A 20,382-nucleotide genomic window follows, 5' to 3' on the forward strand; every position below is an offset into this window, starting at 1 on the left:
AACATATGTTTAAGCAGCATTATTTACAACTGCCAAGATATGGAAGCAACCTAAGGGTCCATCAACAGATGAATGGACAAAAAACATGTGGTATACACACACACACACACACACACACACACACACACACTAGACTACTACTCAGCCATAAAAAAGAACAAAACTTTGCTATTAGCAGCAACATGGATGGACTTGTAGGGCATTATGCTAAGTGAAATAAGTCAGACAGAGAAAGACAAATATTGTATGATATCACTTATATGTGGAATCTAAAAAAATACAACAAACTAGTGAATGTAACAAAAAAAGAAGCAGACTCACAGATACAGAGAATAAACTAGTGGTTACTATGGAAAGGGGGGAGGGCCAATATAGGGGTGGGGAAGTGGGAAGTACAAACTACTAGGTGTAAGATAGGCTCAAAGCCGTATTATACAACATGGGGAATATACCCAATATTTTGTAATAACTGTAAGTGGAAAGTAACCTTTAAAAATGTGATAAAATTCTACATCTTTTTATGATAAAAACTCTGCCAGAAAGTGGGTATAGAGGGAACATACCTCGACATAATAAAGGTCATATATGGCAAACCCACAGCTAACATCATCCTCAACAGTGAAAAGGAATGCTGAAAGCATTCCCCCTAAGGTCAGGAATAAGACAAGGATGCCCACTCTCATCACTTTTATTCAACATAGTTTTGGAAGTCCTAGCCACAGCAATCAGAGAAGAAAAACAAATAAAAGGAATCCAAATTGGAAGGAAGAAGTAAAACTCTCACTATTTGCAGATAACATGATACTATACATAGAAAATCTTAAAGACACACCAGAAAACTACTAGAGCCCATCAATAAATCTGGTAAAGTTGCAGGATACAAAATTAATATACAAAAATCTGATGCATTTCTATACATGAACAACAAACTATCAGAGAGGGAAATTAAGGAACCAATCCCATTTACCATTGCATCAAAAAGAATAAAACTCCTAGGAATAAAACCTATCTAAGGAGGCAAAAGACCTGTACTCTGAAAACTACAAAACACTCTTGAAAGAAATTGAAGACAACACAAACAGATGGAAATATATACCATGCTCTTGGATTGGAAGAATCAATATTGTTAAAATGACCATACTACCAAGGCAATCTACAGATTTGATGCAATCCCTATCAAATTACCATTGGCATTTCTCACAGAACTATAACAAATAATTTTAAAATTTGTATGGAAACACAAAAGACCCAGAATAACCAAAACAATCTTGAGAAAGAAGAATGGAGCTGGAGGAATCACACTCTCTGACTATACTACAAAGCTACAGTAATCAGTACAGTATGATACTGGCATAAAAACAGACATATAGATCAATGGAACAGGATAGAAAGCCCAGAAATAAACCCATGCACTCAAGGTCAATTAATCTATGACAAAGGAGGCAAAAATATACAATGGAGAAAAGAGTGTCTTCAATAAGTGGTGCTAGGAAAATTGGACAGCTACATGTAAAAGAATGAAATGATAACATTCTCTAACACCATATACAAAAATAAACTCAAAATGGATTAAAGACTTAAATGTAAGACCAGATACTGTAAAACTCCTATAGGAAAAACATAGGCAGAACACTCTTACATAAATCACAGCAATTATTTTTTTGGATCCATCTCCTAGAGTAATGGAAATAAAGGCAAAAATAAACAAATGGGACCCAATTAAACCTAAAAGCTTTTGTATGGCAAAGGAAACGATAAACAAATGAAAAGACAATGTACAGAATGGGATAAAACATTTGCAAACAATGTGACCAACAAGGGCTCATACAGCTCAATATAGCTCAATATCAAAAAACAAACAACTCCATCAAAAAATTGGCAGAAGACCTAACAGACTTAAACTGCCATCTGTATGTCATCCAAAGATGACATACAGATGGCCATCAGGCACATGAAAATATGCTCAACATGACTAATTATTAGAGAAATGCAAATCAAAACTACAATGAGGTATCACCTCACACTGGTCAGAACTCCCAAATTAGGAGTTTGGGATTAGCAGATACACACTACTATACATATAATAGATAAACAACAAGGACCTACTGTATAGCACACGGAACTATATTCAGTATCTTGTAATAACCTATAATGGAAAAGAATCTGAAATAGATATATGTATATATATGTAGATATATAACTAAATCACATTGCTGTACACCTGAAACTAACACAATGTTGTAAATCAACTATATTTCAATTATAAAAATTGTATGAAAAATATTTTTAATTTAAAATGTTTTAAATGTAAAAAATAAAGTAAAATAAAACCTATGTTTAATTAAATTATTTTCTGAGGCAACACATCTTGGATCTTTTGGAGATTTTAATAAAGGATTTTACAGTCACACCCCCTTGGTTTCACCATCAGACCAAAATTTCCTGAACATACCCTAGAATGATTTTTGCTCATAAGTCATTCCTTAATTTCAACATTATCTGCCATTGGGGAAGGCTGAGAATCCTCAAAAACAGTAAGTTCCAACTCCTTTTTGTGTTATTAACAGGCTTTCCTTTTGCTTCTCTCTCCCCTTATATTTTGCTATAAGCAGCAAAAAGAAACCAGACAGCCCCTCTAATACTCTGTCTGAAAGTCTTACAAAGACCACCCATTCCATCAGGTATTTTTTTCTATATCCCACATTCCAGCTAAACTTTACACCATTACATAACAAGGGCTCTTTTCTCCCCTAATTTCCAATAAAATTTGCCTCATTTTCTTCCAAACACTCATCTGACAGTTTCTTCAAGGCTCTTCAAGCTTTCATACACACTCCAGCAAAGCTGTCCCAGCTTCTGCCCTCTCCAGAGGCTTGAGTGTCCTCAAACATGGCAGTTGGCTTCCCCAGGAGTGAGTGATACAAGAGTGAGAGCAAGGAGGAAGCCACAGTGCATTTAATGACCTGGTTTCAAAAGTCTAAAACTATCACTTTACCACAGTGTATCTGTTAGAGTCACTAAGTAGAGTCCATACTTAAGAAACTCTGCCTTTGGAAGAGAGGAGTGTCAAATCATTTGTGGACATATTTTATAAGTACCACAGCCTGGACTGCAACTTATCACTTTACCTCTCCCCATATATTGCTGGTCATATAGTAAATACTCAGTGTTTTAGCCATTATTTTTAGATCTTTCAAAACCCATGTGTATCAACTGGGGTTTCAGGGAAACAGAACTAACAGAATATATACACAGAGAGATATTTATTTTAAGGAATTGGTACATGCAATTGTGAGAGTGACAAGTCCAAAATCCACAGGGAAAGCTGGCAGGCTGGAAACTCAGGCAAAGTTGATACTGTAGTCTTGAGTGTGAAATATGTAAGCAAGCCAGCAGGCTGGAAACAGGATTTCTATACTACGGTCTTGAGGCAGAATTCCTTATTCTTTTGGAAACTTCAGTTTTTGCTCTTCAGGTCTTCAATTAATTGGATGAGGTCTTACCTACATTATCAAGGGTAATCTCCTACACTTAAAGTCAAGTGATTGTAAATAGTAGTCAAATCTACACAATACCTTCAGAGTAACATCTAGCCCCAACCTAACCAAAATAAATTTAATCATCACACATCGGAAATGTCAGTTTCCTCTACGAAGTCTACAATAAGATGTAATTTATTCAATTCAACCAAGTCATTTAAGTACATACAAAGATCTGTGCTAAGAGGTAAGATCAAAGCTGAGAAAGTCACAGATTCTGATTAATATCACTGCCACCAACAACAGGAGTTTTTCTCATGCGCTTCTAACTGAATCCACCACATTCAGCTGGCAAAGACACAATATTTGCCCCTATGATTGTGACACCAATTCCAATGTGTGGGTTTTCCAACACCACCAAGAAAAGTCTCTGCGACACCATTTGGGTGTCCTGAAATTTAACTCAGCTCTGACACTACCTGGAGATAGCGTCAGATCCCACAGGTTAAGGGCTCAGTTCCACAAGACTGCTCCTATCTGACTTCAGATGCTCATCACAAGTCCAGGTTGTCACCCACAGGCTACAAATAAGAGGTTCCCACGACCCCTTCCTTGGGTTCGATCAATTTGCCACAGCTGCTCAAAGAACTCAGGAGACAGTTTACTTAGTTTACCAGTTTATATAAAAGGATATGATGACATCCAGATGGAAGAGATGTCTAGGGTGAGATATGTGGGAAGCGGGGGGAAGTTTCTGTGCCCTCACCAGGTGAGCCACTCTCCCAGTATCTCCACGCGTTCACCAACATGGAAGCTCTCCAAACCCCATCCTTTGGGTTTTATAGCCGCTTCATTACACAGGCGTGACATTAAATCACTGGCCGTTGGTGACTGAACTCAATCTCCAGCCCCTCTATTTCTCAGGGGTGGGGCTGAAAGTTCCAACCCTCTAATCACCTGGTTGGTTCCCCTGGCATCAAGCCCCCATCCTTAGGTTACCAAGGAGCTTTCCAAAAGTCTCCTCATTAACATAACAAAAGACACCTTTATAGCTCTTAAACACAGGAAATTCCAAAGGTTTTATGAGCTCTGTGCCAAGAATGGGGCAAGAAGACCAAATGTATGTTTCTTATTACAAATCACAGTATCACTGCCCAAAATTGATTCTGACCTCTCTGGTAGCAAAGCTACTAATTTTTGCAACTTGCCCCAGGCTTAGTGAAGCTACAATTCTCACTGGCTATGCAGGGTATGAGAGCTGTCCTAGGCAAGATGACCACATACTTCTGCCATTTTTACCCAAAGTTTTAGCAGCTATTCAAGCACGGATACTTCTTAATTTGTCTTAATTGTCTTAACTGCCGATCAGTTTCCAGTGCCCTAAAATTGCGGCTTGTGACAATTTTGTCCAGTTTTATACTTGTGTGGAGAGAGTAACTGACAGACACTTCACACCATCATCACCAGAAGTCTCACTTTTTTTTTTTTTTTTTTTTTTTGGCGGTACGCGGGCCTCTCACTGTTGTGGCCTCTCCCGTTGCGGAGCACAGGCTCCGGATGCGCAGGCTCAGCGGCCATGGCTCACTGGCCCAGCCGCTCTGCGGCATGTGGGATCTTCCCGGACCGGGGCACGAACCCGTGTCCCCTGCATCAGCAGGCGGACTCTCAACCACTGCGCCACCAGGGAAGCCCTCACTTTTTATATCGTTAAAAACAACAGGCCCAAAATTGAGTTGCTTACGCTAAGCCCCCTGTCACCAAACAGATTTAAATTAATTACAGTTTTGGCTCTCCCAGAAATGGAATTTTAAACCAGTCAATCAGGAATCGCCTGATTAGCACTCACTAGGTAATCCATCTGATTAGACCCTCTGCCATCCCCTAAATGAAGGGAATCTTGCAATGATCAATATACTTTTTGGCCTAGTATAATGTCCTTGTTCCTGCTCCCTTCTGGATATAAAAATCTTTCATTTTGCACAGCTCTTTGGAGCTTCTTTCTATCTGCTAGATCGGATGCTGCTTGAATCAAATCAATTTTTGCTCAAATAAACTCAAAATTTTTAATATGCCCCAATTTATCTTTTAAGAATATATATAGACTTTTTGCCTTAGTAATCCAAACCTTTTGATATATGTGAAAGTAACTCAAATTCAATAAGGAAAAATACCTGTTAATGGTCCATATTCTTATATTTATATTGCCGATTTGGTATAATACAGCATTTTAAATTACTTTTAAAAAAACTTTAACTTTAAAATCAGATTTTTTTTTTCATTGCAGGCTTCTAGAAACACCCTGAAACATTCTTGGAAGACTTTTTGGGCTAATGGACATTGAAAATATCCCAAAGGAGGTATACTTTAATAGATTTGCTAGTCAACTTTTATACTTTCAGCAAGCTGAAATTTGCTATTTCCTACAGGAAATACAGGAGAAGTTACTTAATTCACCATATTGGCTCATGTAGCACCCCAATTTCCTTACTGCTCTAATATCTCCTAAAGTTAGTGAAAAATATTTGTCCAAATAATTTCAACCTAGACAACTTTTACTTTTTTCTCTTTTGAAACAGCAGGGGCTTCACTCAGTCTCTCTAGGCAGAAGGCATTTTCAGGAATAAAAATATTATTAATTATCCAATAAAACTGAAGAAGTTGCAGGAAAAGGTGAGAGTTGGCTATCACTTAATCCAGCTTTCACTTTTAGGGGTATGAATACGTATTTCCATTACATAAACATGTAATAATTATTCTATCCAAACTCCTACTAATGTACATTTCAATTATTTCCATTTTTCATTATTATGAACAATGCTACAAACGAACATTCCTAAGAAGGCTTTTAGTATGCCAGACAGAATACATCTTAAAGCTATATACCTAGAAGGTCACAGGCTATGAGAATCTTGGCCTTCACTAGATAATCCTGAATTGTGGTTGTTCCAATTTACATGACATAGCAACATATACAGGCTTCCATTTTTCCATGCTTTTGACATTTGTCAGATTTATTAAATTTTACCAATCTTATGGCTATAAAAATGAAATCATATGATTGTTTTAATTTGAATTTTCCTAAATGCTAATGGGATTACACATGTTTTCAAATATTTATTGGCCATTCTTTTGGGAGAAAAATAAAGAGAAGAGAGACAAAGACAGAGGGACAGTGGGGAGGGGAGGAAAGGGGGAGAATAGGAGAGAAATCTGAAGAATATAAGGCAAAATAATGCTTGTTAATTTTGGAAGGTAGATGCGTGCATTTTGGTAAAGTATTTTCATTTAGATTTCAGTATGTTTAAAATAACATCATAATTTCATAAAGCAATTATGTTTTAAACTAAATTAAACTTTGAATTAGGTCTTCACATTTCAGATATTGAGGGCTATGTGTTGGTTTTTGACAATGATCCTGCAACACGATTTGATTCAGAAAATAGTAAGCACTTACGTGAAGGCCAGAAATCCTCCTCATGGTAGCCTGGCGGTTTGAGTCATGGTGCCCAGAAATTTGATTTGGACCCGGGAACATGAAATCTCGTGTATTCTCATCATATGTAGACAGTGTTTCACCCACTACAAGAAAGATACCCTATGATTCAAATTATAACAAAATATGCTACTTAGAAACAATATCATCAAGTACAAATATATAATGCCTGATGCCTTAATGAAATACCTGCTTCAGGGTCACGGACTTAATTTTTTTTCTATGAAAGGGAAATTAAAATAAAGTTATGTTAAATGAATTAACACACTTCCTTATTCAGAAATGTCATACATACTACTAATTCTCCCTCCCCCTTTTGTAGAAAGGGGATGTTCATGTAAACTTTTTAAGTACATATGAGTTCCTAGAAAAGAAAATCCTTATAAACATATCAAACTGACATAACATTTATACATATAAAACTTAATTACCATCCCCAGAATTTTTTTTTCTATCTTCCATTCTTTTCTACCTGCCATTATGAGATATTAGGTTACATATTGAAAAAAATATAGACATTTTATAGAATTTGTGGTTACCTGGATTAGGTATATATGTGATATTCAAACATTTTAGACTACTAGCTTTCAATAAAATATAGTTCTCTATTTCTCACATAAAATAAGGATTTAAGATAGAGTCTTCTATAATCATAGAAATCAATAATAAAAATAAAACTATCCTTCAGATTTTAACTCTAACTACTGCAGGGATCTGTACTGTTTATTAAGTAGGTACGGTTTTAATTCCCCTACATTCCCAATAACAGTCAACACACAAAAACAAAGATAATGAACTACTTTATCAGCAAAAGCATATTGGTTTAGAAAAATCACAAAAACTTAAAGAAGTTAATTTTTATGAATGTCACAAAATATGCTAGGATCATATCGGGTTATTTCCCACTTTAAATTATGACTATTCAATTTTAGAACAATGTGTTCAAATATAATTTATGTCAATCTTTCTGTATATATTATTTTGGCCTACTGACATTTTACACATAGTAGACCAACGCTAGAGACTCAACATTGCTCTTAATTTGGGAAGAAGGGGAAAAGATGAGATTTTTTAAAAAGCATTTCATTGAAATGAGTTCACATGTCAATTACCTTATCAAAACACAATACAGTACCTGGTGGAACCAGCTGAATCAACTCAAACAATGCTGTATCATCTGAAAGTTTAAAGAAAAATTTCCATAAATAAACAAATTTATAATAAACTATAACTAATTACTTTACCACAGAAGTACCTAAAAGCCAAAGTAATTGCTCAGTAGACTACATATATGTTTATATCTTAGTATACTGTGTGTATTTTTTGGTTGCTATGTATCTTGTGGATTTATTAATCTCTGGTAGAAATTAATCTTTCTAGGTTTTTTTCTGATTTTTTTAAGACTTTATTTTTTTAGAGCAGTTTTATTTACGTTGACAACAAAATTGAGAGGGAGGTACGGAGATTTCCCCTATATCCCCTGCCCCCCAAAACATGCATAGCCTCCCCACTATCAACATCATTCACAGGAATGGTACATTTTTTACCAAGGATGAACCTACACTGACACATCATAATCACCCAAAGTCCACAGTTTACCTTAGGGTTCACTCTTGGTGATGTACATTCTGTGGGTTTAGACGAATGTATAATGACATTATCCATCTTTATAATATCATATAAAGTATTTTCACTGCCCTGCTCCTCTGTTCTCTGGTTATTTATCTCTCTCCTCCCCACAACCCACCCTCCGCCCACCACAATCACTGTCTTTTTATTGTCTCCAGAGTTTCGCCTTCTCCAGAATGTCATATACTTGAAATCATACAGTATATAACCTTTTCAGATTGGCTTCTTTCACTCAGTAATATGCATTTAAGGTTCCTCCATGTGTTTTTATGGCTTGATAGCTCATTTCTTTTAGGTGCTGAATAATATTCCACTGTCTGGTTATTCCACAGTTTATTTATCCATTTACCTACTGAAAGACATTGGTTGCTTCCAAGTTTTGGCAATTATGAACAGAGCTGCTATAAACATCCACGTGCAGGTTTTTGTGTAGACATAAATTTTCAACTCTTTGCATAAATACCAAAGAGCAGTATTGCTGGATCATATGGAAAGAGTATGTTCAGTTTTGGAAGAAACCGCCAAACTGCCTTCCAAAGCGGCTGTGCCATTTCGCATTCCTGCCAGCAATAAGTGAGAGCTCCTGTTGCTCGGCATCCTCACCAGCATTTGATTCTGCCACTGCTCCAGACTGTGGCAATTCTAGGAATGTACAGGTATCTCATTTTAATTTGCGTTTCCCTAGAGACATATGATGTGAAGTATCTTTTCGTGTGCTTATTTGCCATCTGTATATCTTCTTTGGTGAGGTGTTTGTTAAGGTCTTTAGCCCGTTTTTTAAAAGGGCTGTTTGTTTTCTTATGGTTGAATTTTAAGAGTTCTTTTCATATTTTAGATAACAGTCCTTTATCAGATGTGATTTTGCAAATACTTTTTTTCCAACCTGTGGCTGGTCTTCTAATTCTCTTGATTTTGTCTTTCATAGAGCGAAAGTTTTTAACTTAACTGCAATCCAGCTTATCAATTATTTTTTTCACAGTTTCTTTCAAAGACGACACTATGGTGTCTTTGGTGTTGTATCGAAAAAGGCATCACCATACCCAAGATCATCTAGGTTTTCTCCTATGCTATCTTCTAGGAGTTTTACAGTTTTGCATTTTCCAGTTAGGTCTATGATTCATTTAGAGTTAATTTTTGTGAAGGGTGTATGGTCTGTATCTGGATTCTTTTTTTTTTTTTTTTTTTTTGCATGTGGATGTCCAATTGTTCTAGCACCATTTACTGAAGAAACTATCTTTGTTCTATTGTATTGCCTTTGCTCCTTTGTCAAAGATCAGTTGACTATATTTATAGAGATATATTTCTGGGCTCTCTGTATATTTTTATAAAAATAAATTATGTCTATTTCTTAAGCAGAGTGGTGAGTACAGCTAGGTATATTACATAACTCACACTTTTAATATGTCTGAAGTACTTTATGATAAAGTTTTTAAATAAAAATAAAATATAAATTATGCCCTTTCTACCTTCTAAGAACCCATGAATATAATCTTTTCCTTTCTTTAAATTCTGCTATTTTCATCCAAGGGAAATCTCAGTCATTTAACCCAATACTTATATGTTCAGTTTTTGAGGAAATATTAAATATTCCTTGTAGCTTATCATTCGGATCTGTAATAAGAAAAAAAACTGATAACAGTCCTATTCCTCAAGCACCTGACATTGTGTTGAAAAGGCAAACATTAAATGAAATAAAGACACAAATAAATAGATAATTATAAACTACAAGTACAATAAAGGCATTCAGGTAGTGCTATAAGAGAGTATAACAAGATAATCTTGTCAGGGAGTCAGTGAAGGCTGAGGAGGAGCTCTTCAGGACTTGACCCATAGCATGAATAGGTGTAAACTAGGAGTTAGGGGGGTGGGAAACTAGAGGTTTTCAAGCAGGAGGAACAGGATGTATGAAGGCTGTAAATGGAACATAGCAGGGTAATCTGAGAGATTAGAAGGTTCAAAAACAAACCTCCTGCTAAAATTGACTTGAAAAGGTAGATAACTAAAAAATCTGCTTGAAGGCAGGAGAAACCTAACAAGGTAGTAAAAAAATTACAAGTCTGAAACTCAGTATATGAAGTAAACACAGGACTTCCCTGTGACGCAGTGGTTAAGAATCTGCCTGCCAATGCAGGGGACAAGGGTTCGATCCCTGGTCTGGGAAGATCCCACATGCCACGGGGCAACTAAGCCCATGAGCCACAACTACTGAGTCCATGTACCGCAACTACTGAAGCCCGCGCACTGTAGGGCCCACATGCCACAACTACTGAGCCTGTGTGCTGCAACTACTGAAGCCCGTGTGCCCAGAGCCCATGCTCCGCAACAAGAGAAGCCACTGCAATGAGAAGCCCGTGCACCGCAATGAAGAGTAGCCCCTGCTCACCACAACTAGAGAAAGCCCACACGCAGCAATGAAGACCAAACACAGCCAAAAATATATATATAAAATTTAAAAAAATTATCTGTATTATTTTAAAAAACAGAAGTAAACACAGAGAGATAAGCCTGGTATTTGAGGTTACTTTTCCTTTTAGGTATCTGACAGTTCTGACAGAGGTAGCTAAGAGGCTAAGAAGCTGAGTACAGCTTTTGATAAGCTCATACAAAAATTGGAGTATCATGACCTTGGGAAGAGATGAGAAGGGAGGTCTGCAGGTAAGAGAAAATGGCCTGATAAAATGGCTAGGCTATAGGACTGAATCTTGAAAAGGTAAACCAACTCAAAAAGACACACACACCCCAATGTTCATTACAACACTATTTACAATAGCCAGGACATGGAAGCAACCTAAATATCCAGTGACAGAGGAATGGATAAAGAAGATGTGGTACATATATACAATGGAATATTAGCCATAAAAAGGAATGAAATTGGGTCATTTGTAGAGACATGGATGGACCTAGAGACTGTCATACAGAGTGAAATAAGTCAGAAAGAGAAAAACAAATATCATATATTAATGCATATATGTGGAATCTGAAAAAATTGGTATAGACAACCTTATTTACAAAGCAGAAATAGAGACACAGACGTAGAGAACAAACATATGGATACCAAGGGAGAAAGGGGGATGTGGGATGAATTGGGAGATTGGGATTGACATATATACACTATTGACACTATGTATAAAATAGATAACTAATATGAACCTACTGTATGGCACAGGGAACTCTACTCAGTGCTCTATGGTGACCTAAATGAGAAGGAAATCCAAAAGAGAGAGGAAATATGTATACATATAGGTGATCCACTTTGCTGTATAGTATAAACTAACACAATATTGTAAAGCAACTATACTCTAATTAAAAAAAAGTTTTAAAAAAGAGAGTAAACTAAAAATAGATAACCAATGCTATATACTGAATATCTGTATCCCCTCAAAATTCATATGTTGAAATCATAACCCCCAATGTGATATTCAGAGTTAGGGCTTTTTGGCGGTTATTAGGGCAAAGCCTTCATTGAAGAGATTAGTGCCCATTAGTGCCACTGGTGCCCAAAAGACCCCAGATAACTTCCTTGCCCTTTCTGCCACATGAGAACACAAAGAGACAATGGCATTCTATGAACAGAAAGGGGACCCTCACCAGACACCAAATCTGCTGGCTCCTTGATCTGGGATTTCCCAGCCTTCAGAAGTATGAGAAATAAAATTCTATTATTTATAAGCCACCCAGTCTATGGTATTTTGTTATACCAGCACAAATGTACTAAGACAGCAAACTAAGAACTTAGGCTTAAATCTGAATCATCCCAAATCCTGTATAAATTAAGTTGATCCAGAATTGCTAGTGCCCTCTAGAAACAATCATAAATCTTGTCTGAAGGAAAATATCTTCATCTAAGGTTTCAAATTATTTCTAAAATTCTTACATACAAAATCTGACATTTAATGAAAATCGACCAGGTATATAGGAAAAAAAGACCACTGAGATCAAAACACAAGAGAAATACAGGAAATAAAAACAGATCAACAGGGCTTCCTTGGTGGCGCAGTGGTTGAGAGCCTGCCTGCCGATGCAGCGGACACAGGTTCGTGCCCTGGTCCGGGAAAATCCCACATGCCGCGGAGTCACCGGGCCCGTGAGCCATGGCCGCTGAGCCTGCGCATCCGGAGCCTGTGCTCTGCAACGGGAGAGGCCACAACAGTGAGAGGCCCATGGATCGCCAAAACAAAAACAAAAACAAAAACAAAAACAGATCAACAAGAGATCCAGAAAAATTAGTTATCAGACTGCAACTTAAAATATGCTTAATATGCTCAAGAAAATAAAATATAAGATTGAGAATGTCAGCAGAGAGCTAGAAACTGTTACAAAGAACCAAGTGGAAATTGTTTAGCTAAAAAATAACCAAAAATTAACCACAACGAACAGATTTACCAGCAGATTACAAATGACCCAAGAGAGAATTATGGACTTGGAAGACAAAAATAAATACCTTGAGAGAGGCACAGAAAGCCCAAAGGTTGGAGTAACAAAAAAAAGAAAAAAAAAAAAAAAAAAAAGGATAGAGTAAGAGGATCTAACAATGTGCAATTGGTTTTGTAAAAGGAGAGAAGAGAAAAGGGCAAAAGAAATATTTGAAAAGTTAATATCTCAGAGTTTATCTGAAGAAAGATACAAACACCAAGCAGAACAAATTTTTAAAACACACACACACACAGAGTTGGGCACATCAAAGTAAAACTACAGGAAAACAAAGACGTAAGAGAATATGTTAAAAGAAGCCAAGAGAATATGTTAAAAGAAGCCAGCAGAAAATGACAAAATACCTTCAAAGAAGTAACAATAAAATTAACAGATGATTTCTCAACAGAAACTAAGGGAGCAAAAAGACAGTGGAATAGTATTTTCTAAGGGCTGGAAGACAGTCATACCAATATTCAGCAAAAATATACTTCAAAAAAAGTAAAGACATTTTCAGATAAATAAAAATCAAGATATCTATCATCAAAAGACTATAAGAAAGGAATTATGAAAGGATATTCTTCAGAAAGACACAATAAACTGAGAAGCTCAAAAAATGAAAGGAAATAAAGAGCAACCAAAAAGGCAAAATACAGTTGTAAAGTGAAATGAATGATGCCTATACAATAATAGCAATAATATTCTGTGTAGTCTCATTGCACACTAAGTTAAAATGCATAACAAAAAATAACATATAATCTAGAAGTTAAGAAGCTGTAGGTTCTTCATTGTCCTAGAAGAGGTTAAAATAAAAATATGTACGCAACTCTGAAAACTCAAGCATGCATGCTGTAATCTCTATACTAACCACGAAAAAAACAAAATAGTTAAAGAACATGGACCCTCAAGCTAATAGAAGTGTAGAAATGAAAAAGCAAAAAATAGTTAATTCAAAGAAAAGTAGAGGACTTCTCTGGTGGTCCAGTGGCTAAGACTCCGTGCTTGGGTTCTTTCCCTAGTCAGGGAACTAAATCCCACATGCTGCAACTAAGAGTTTGCATGCCACAACTGAAGATCCCACATGCTGCAACTAAGGATCACGAGTGCCACAACTAAGACCTGGCGCAGCCAAGTAAATAAATAAATATTTTTTAAAAACTATTAAAAAAAAGAAAAGTAGAAAAAGAAAAGCACTAATATTCAACAATCCAAACAAATAAAAAGTAGATATCAATATGGTAGATTTACACCAAAATATATCAGTAAAAACATTTTTTTAATTTAATGTTTTTAGATAATGAGGATTCACAACAAATTGTCAGAATACAGAGATCTCATATACCCTTTATGCAGCTTCCCCCAGTGGTAACACCTTGCAAAACTATAATAAAATATATCACAACCACTGTGACACTGATACAATCTACTTATTTTATCCAGATTAAAAGTTTTAATTATACTCATTTGTATGTGAAAGTGTATGTCTATATTTAGTTCTATACACTTTTATCACGAGTGTAGGTTTGTGTATTCACCACCACAGCCAGGATACAGAATAGCTCCACCACCACATGATCTCTTATGTTGCCCTTTTGTAACCACATCCACCTCCCTCCCCAGCCCATCCCTAATCCCTGATAACCACTAATCCCTATAATTATATTGTGCATTTTTAGAAATACTCTAAATGGTCCAATTAAAAGACAGATTAGATTAGAACAAAACAAAACAAAACAAAAACCTCTCTCCAAGTACCACTCATAAGATACATGTAAAATGTAAGAATACAGAAAAACAGAAAACAAAAATATAGACAAATATATAACATGTGACAACTAAAAGAAAGCTGGTTTGGCTATACTATAAAAGATAAAGTCATCATTAAAGCAAAAGCATCAAAATAATAAAAGGTTCAATTCACCAGTTGATAAATGCCTGGCAAGACTGGTCAAGAGAAAAGACACAAATTACTAATATCAGGAATGAAAAGAAAGACATAGAGATATTTTAAAATCCTAAGGCATTACAAATAATTTCATGCTACAATGTATTGAATGTGTCTTATCTGAATCACTGTCAAACAAAATATGATTAAACAATTATAGAACCATTGGGGAAATGTGAACTGAGTGGATATTTGATGATAGTAAGAAACTGTTAATTTTTAGGTGTTCCTTTATTTTAATATCCATATCTATAAATGAAAGGATATATGATATGACATTTACTTAAAAATAATCTGATATATTAAAAAAATCAAGTTCCTACAAAAAGGAAACTTAAAACTTATGCAGGTATAGAAAAAACTGAATAGTTGTGTACATATGTGTGTATATACAGATATATGTGTAGATGCACACACACATACACAAGCCATTATTTAAAACCTTACAACAAAGAAAACACTAAGACAGATGACTTCATTGGTGAATTTTCAAACTTTTAAGGAAGAAAATAATGCTGATTACATGCATACTTTTCTCATACTTTTCTCAATAATGCTGATTACATGCATACTTTTCTCAACTTACTTTATAAACCCAGCAAAATCTTGATACTAAAACCTGACAAGAACCTTACAAGAAAGGAAAATGACAGGCAATCTATTTCATAAACAGAAATGTAAAAATCCTATATAAAACATTATCTAATCAAATCTATCAATATATTAATATGGTTTAATATTCAAAACTAAAGCAACATAATTCACCACCTGAACAGAATAAAGAAGTATTTCATAAAAGTTAATAATCATTCATTTTCAAATAAAAATCTTAGCAAACTAGAAATAGAAAAGAACTTTTATAATCTAATAAAGGCTATCTACCAAAAACCTAAAACAACCATCATACCAAGTGATGAAATGTTGAAGCTGTCTCTCTGAGATCAGGAATGAGACATTCACTTCATTCACTGCTATCACTATCATTCACTTCAACATTTTATTGGAGTTCTAAACCACTGAAAGCATAATAGAGCAATAAAAAGAAATAAAAGATATAACTATAACAAAAGAGAAACTATAATTCTATCATTTACAATGTGATTGTGTACATAAAAAGTCCAAAGGAATCTAAAGACATTTTTTTAAATCAATACATATAGCAAGGTTGCTGGAAACAAGGTAAATATGTCAAATAATGTATTTTTTTACATATCAGCAACAGTTAGAAATGACATTATAATCTTGTTTAAAAGTGTGAAATACCTAGAAAAATAATGAATTAAAGATATTAAAGACTGCTACACAAAAGAAAAAAATTAACAGAGGAATATACATGCTTGAGAGACATCAACCAATCATAATGTATGGACCTTACCTTTATCCCAATTCAAACAAAAGACTTATTTTTTAAGTTATAAGATAGTTGAGGAAATGTGAACTGAATTGATATTTAATATTAAAAAGTTGTTCATTTTTAGGTATGGTATGGTACTGTTCCTATATTTTAGATATTGATATCTAATAGATAAAAGCATATGATGTCTGAGAGTTGCTTCAAAATAATCTGGAAAAGCATGATGAAGTAGAGAGATATAGTTAAAACAACATTAGCCATGAGTTGATAATTATTGAGCTGAGTGATGAGTACGAGGGGGTTCATTATTCTCTTTTAGTGTCCACTTTGTATATTTATAAAATTTTCTCTAAAAATGTTTTTTAATGTTTAGATGTTTTTTAATGTTTTTTAATGATTAGAGAAAGTTGTGTGCGTGTGCTCTGATAGCATCACCGTGAGAGCTCCCATTATGCTGTTTTTTGTTAAAGTTCTCTTCTGCCTTTTCCATCAGAAATTCTAAAATAAGAGACACACATTCTACATGTTCAACTTCACATTCCTCCTTCAAATGGTTATCTAGTTATCTAAATAAAATCAGTTTAAAATTGTCAGAATTCCTCCATAATTCCTATAATTTGTAAACTGAACATATATTAATTTTTCTTTAAAAAACAACAATAAAAGTTTTAAAAAGAGGATAGTAGAAGCACTAGGCTCTTAACAAGAAGTTAATCCTCTCCTTTTAGTCTCATGGCATCTGATGTTGTCAACTGCTCATCCTCCTTCTCACTACAATCTCTTAACTTCAAGGTCCCTACCACTTTTTCACCGAAGATAAAACAAGCTTATCTTCCTCTCAAACCTAAGACTTGAAATAATTTTGAACAACATCCACCCATGTGAATGTTGTATCCAACAGTTCTCTGACCTCCTCAAATCCAGTGCACATATACAAGGATTCTGATTATTTATTTACATGTCTGATCCTTATTTTATTAAGATGGATACTCATTTGAACAAACGGCCTATATTTTATTCACTTCTGAATCCCCTATATCCTCTCACAGTGACTGAATCTGCACAGGCAATCAAAACGTTTAAAAAAAACAAATTTTATCATAAGCCAGTGAATAAGCAACTTTTGTTTTGGAAGACTTTTCTATCACCCCTTGAATCACACAGCATATTCCATGAATACATCATGCTGTTTCTCATCCTATTATCAATAAATGGAAGAACAGAAAAGAACTAATGCTAAAGATGATACTGAAATAAGAGACTGGCACTTAAGAAACTTGGTCTATTGCACTTACAATAATTATAATATCTGACCACAAAGTAAAACCCTATCCTTTAGAAAATATCTGAACATAAAATTTTATTAGAAATCAAACAAATTAAACAAACAGGATAAACATACTAACACTATATTCTTTCTGATGTCACTTATTCTGTAATCTCAACTATTTGAAAAACGTTATTACACAGTAGAAAACTACATTTTTTAAAAAAGGATATGGGTAGTCAAAATAATAGTATTTACTACCATTTAGAGAACATCTTCTGTGTGTCAGAAGATGTTCTCTAAATGGTATTCCTATGAGCTTCAAACAAATCCCTAAAACAACCCTAACAAGCCATTATTTCCATTTTACAGATAAGAAATAGAGACTAACGGTTAAGGTTACCAAACATAAATTCCTGAGCTGAGATCTGAGCTCAGTCTGCACTGTTTCCATTAACAATTCTACTAGAACTAGAAAGCAGTAATTTACAAAATATACAGTGAGGTAAGGAAGTTATATTTTGAATGAGGAGTAGAATAAAGAGATAGGATAGTAGCTAAATGAGGGTGAGGATGAAGACAGGAAATATCTTTTAAAGATGTAAACATACAACATAACATACAGTGTGAGGGTTAGCAAGAGAGACATTGCAAACACAGAGGGAAAAAAATCTAATGGTCAAGATACTAGAGATGGCACGAGGAGATGAATAAGAGGGACAAGTAGAATAATCTTGAGCAGAATGCAGAAACCTCATCCTCCAGGACCAGGAGAAAGGGGATAAGAATGAGAAACAATGTAGATGACTTTTAGGACAGGGGAGGAGTAAACTGAAGTGATTCACTAACATGGCCTCAATTTTAGACAGTGAAGTAGGAAGTAGTCATCTGTTCATCTTAAGAAGGCTGGAGTTTAAACAGAGACATCTAATAAGAGAAATGAATATGTTTAAAATATCTACAAGATAAATTAAAAAGGAAGTTCTCCAAGAAGTAAAGGACTGAAAGGTAGCACTGAGAAATAACTTGTGTTAGCATCAATCTGAAGGTTATGAAAGCCCATCAGCAATACCAAATTAACCTGGTATAAAAAGCCAGGAAGGCAAGTTGTAGCACTGACCCGCGAATGGACATTTATTAAGAATCTCCGGTATGTCAGCTTTGATGTAATATCTGACATAATGAAATAAATAAGTTAAAGTAAGATAGAGAAAGTTTCAAATGTTTTTACCAACACAAAAAGGATATACCTTTTTAAGCAACCATGTCATGATTATATTTGATTCCTATCCCAGATACTCAGGGAAAACGTCAATAAATTCCAAGAAGCAGTAATATTATAGGCTACATGCTCTGACTGAAAGACAAATTAACAATATTTTTTAATATTTAAACTAATCATGGATAAATATTTGAAATACACTGAAAAGACATTAGCAGTCTTCAGTATGAAGGTTCAGCAAAATGACTGGATACACAATAAATATTTTTATCACTTTCTTGTGTATCAACCATAAACAAAGGGAAAAAAGGAAAATTAGGTGAAGAACCTTACTCTCTAAAGCCACAAAATATATAACAGTTAGAAATAAACATAATAAATGTATGGCAAGTATACGTATACACACACACACACACACACACACACACACACTCACACACATACCCCAAAACCTTGGTAATATGTTGAAAGAAAGCATAACTTAAGTAAATCAGTATACATCACCTATCTACATGGGAAGAATGAATAATGTAAAAATGCCAATTCTCCCAAAATATAATTAAAGTTAAAATTCAGAGAGGTTTATCTTAGACCTTAAAAAATGATTTTAAGTTCATCTAGAAAAATAAACATGTAGGAATATAAATGTGTGTTTATTAAATGAAAAGAACATGGATTATATAAAGCTGTAATAATTAACTGTGCACTACTAGCCCAAATACAGATACTTAGAAAAATTAAACAGATATAATGGGGGGGAACAAATGGGAGAGTACAGAGACAGGTTGAGAGGGTAGAAAGGATATTAAGGGGGAACAGATTTCTGCCTCAGATAATGGCAATTTACATAAAGCAGACCAATCATCTTATTAGGAAGACTAAGAAAATCAGGTCAAGTTATTTTTTAAAATCCACTTGAAGGCACAGAGAAGATAATACGGCAGTGAAGAATTACAGGGCCAAGTTCTAGGAGAAGAAAGAAAAGCCAGGGAGATGAGCCAAACATTGGAGCTGCTTTCTCCCCAAGGGCATCTGCTAATTCCAGAAATGGCAAATGAAGGATTGATAAACTTAGCTGAGATTTTGATGGTCTCACAGACCTAGAAGCAAAATATCACTACAGGGGCTATACCAAGAAGGACAGGTCTTCATAAATTCTCCACAGTTTGGATAGAGCCTGTAAAAGACAACATCATAGGAATAAGGATGAACTGGAAATACCCTGGTGTTGTACACGGATTGAAACCCAGCGTCAAATCATCTTAATCTCTGACATTAGATTGACATGATTGAGGATTCTTAGTATCACTAGCAGCCTACAGAAGGGAAATAAAAGTCAAACATAAAGCCTACCTGGAGAATGACAGCATGATGTTATGCCTCCAATTACTTCTATATTTTTCACATACAATGTTCAGTACTCAAAAGGAATTGTACAATTATTTTTAGGGAACTGTTCAGCAGTATCAACAAAAGCTAAGTATACACCTATTCTATGACTCAGAAATTCCACTCCAAGAGAACTAGTATAAATGTTTACCAAAAGATATTTATAAGAATATTCATAATAAGCCAAGACTAAA

At 34.9% G+C, this 20,382-nt stretch overlaps 1 protein-coding gene across 3 annotated transcripts in view; it reads right to left on the bottom strand.

Annotated features, from left to right (window-relative positions):
- The window catches only part of SPATA6 (spermatogenesis associated 6), a 150,412-nt gene that overhangs the window by 92,218 nt on the left and 37,812 nt on the right, over positions 1–20,382 (bottom strand). For all 3 annotated transcript variants that reach the window (XM_032635854.1, XM_032635863.1, XM_032635872.1), the window contains exons 4-5: positions 8,108–8,149; positions 6,934–7,058 (exon numbers count right to left, since the gene is read on the bottom strand). In XM_032635854.1, the coding sequence (XP_032491745.1) occupies positions 6,934–7,058; positions 8,108–8,149 (167 nt within the window). The remainder of the gene's footprint in view (positions 1–6,933; positions 7,059–8,107; positions 8,150–20,382) is intronic.

This window comes from Phocoena sinus, chromosome 1 (genome assembly GCF_008692025.1).
Source record: "Phocoena sinus isolate mPhoSin1 chromosome 1, mPhoSin1.pri, whole genome shotgun sequence".
Taxonomy (NCBI): domain Eukaryota; kingdom Metazoa; phylum Chordata; class Mammalia; order Artiodactyla; family Phocoenidae; genus Phocoena; species Phocoena sinus.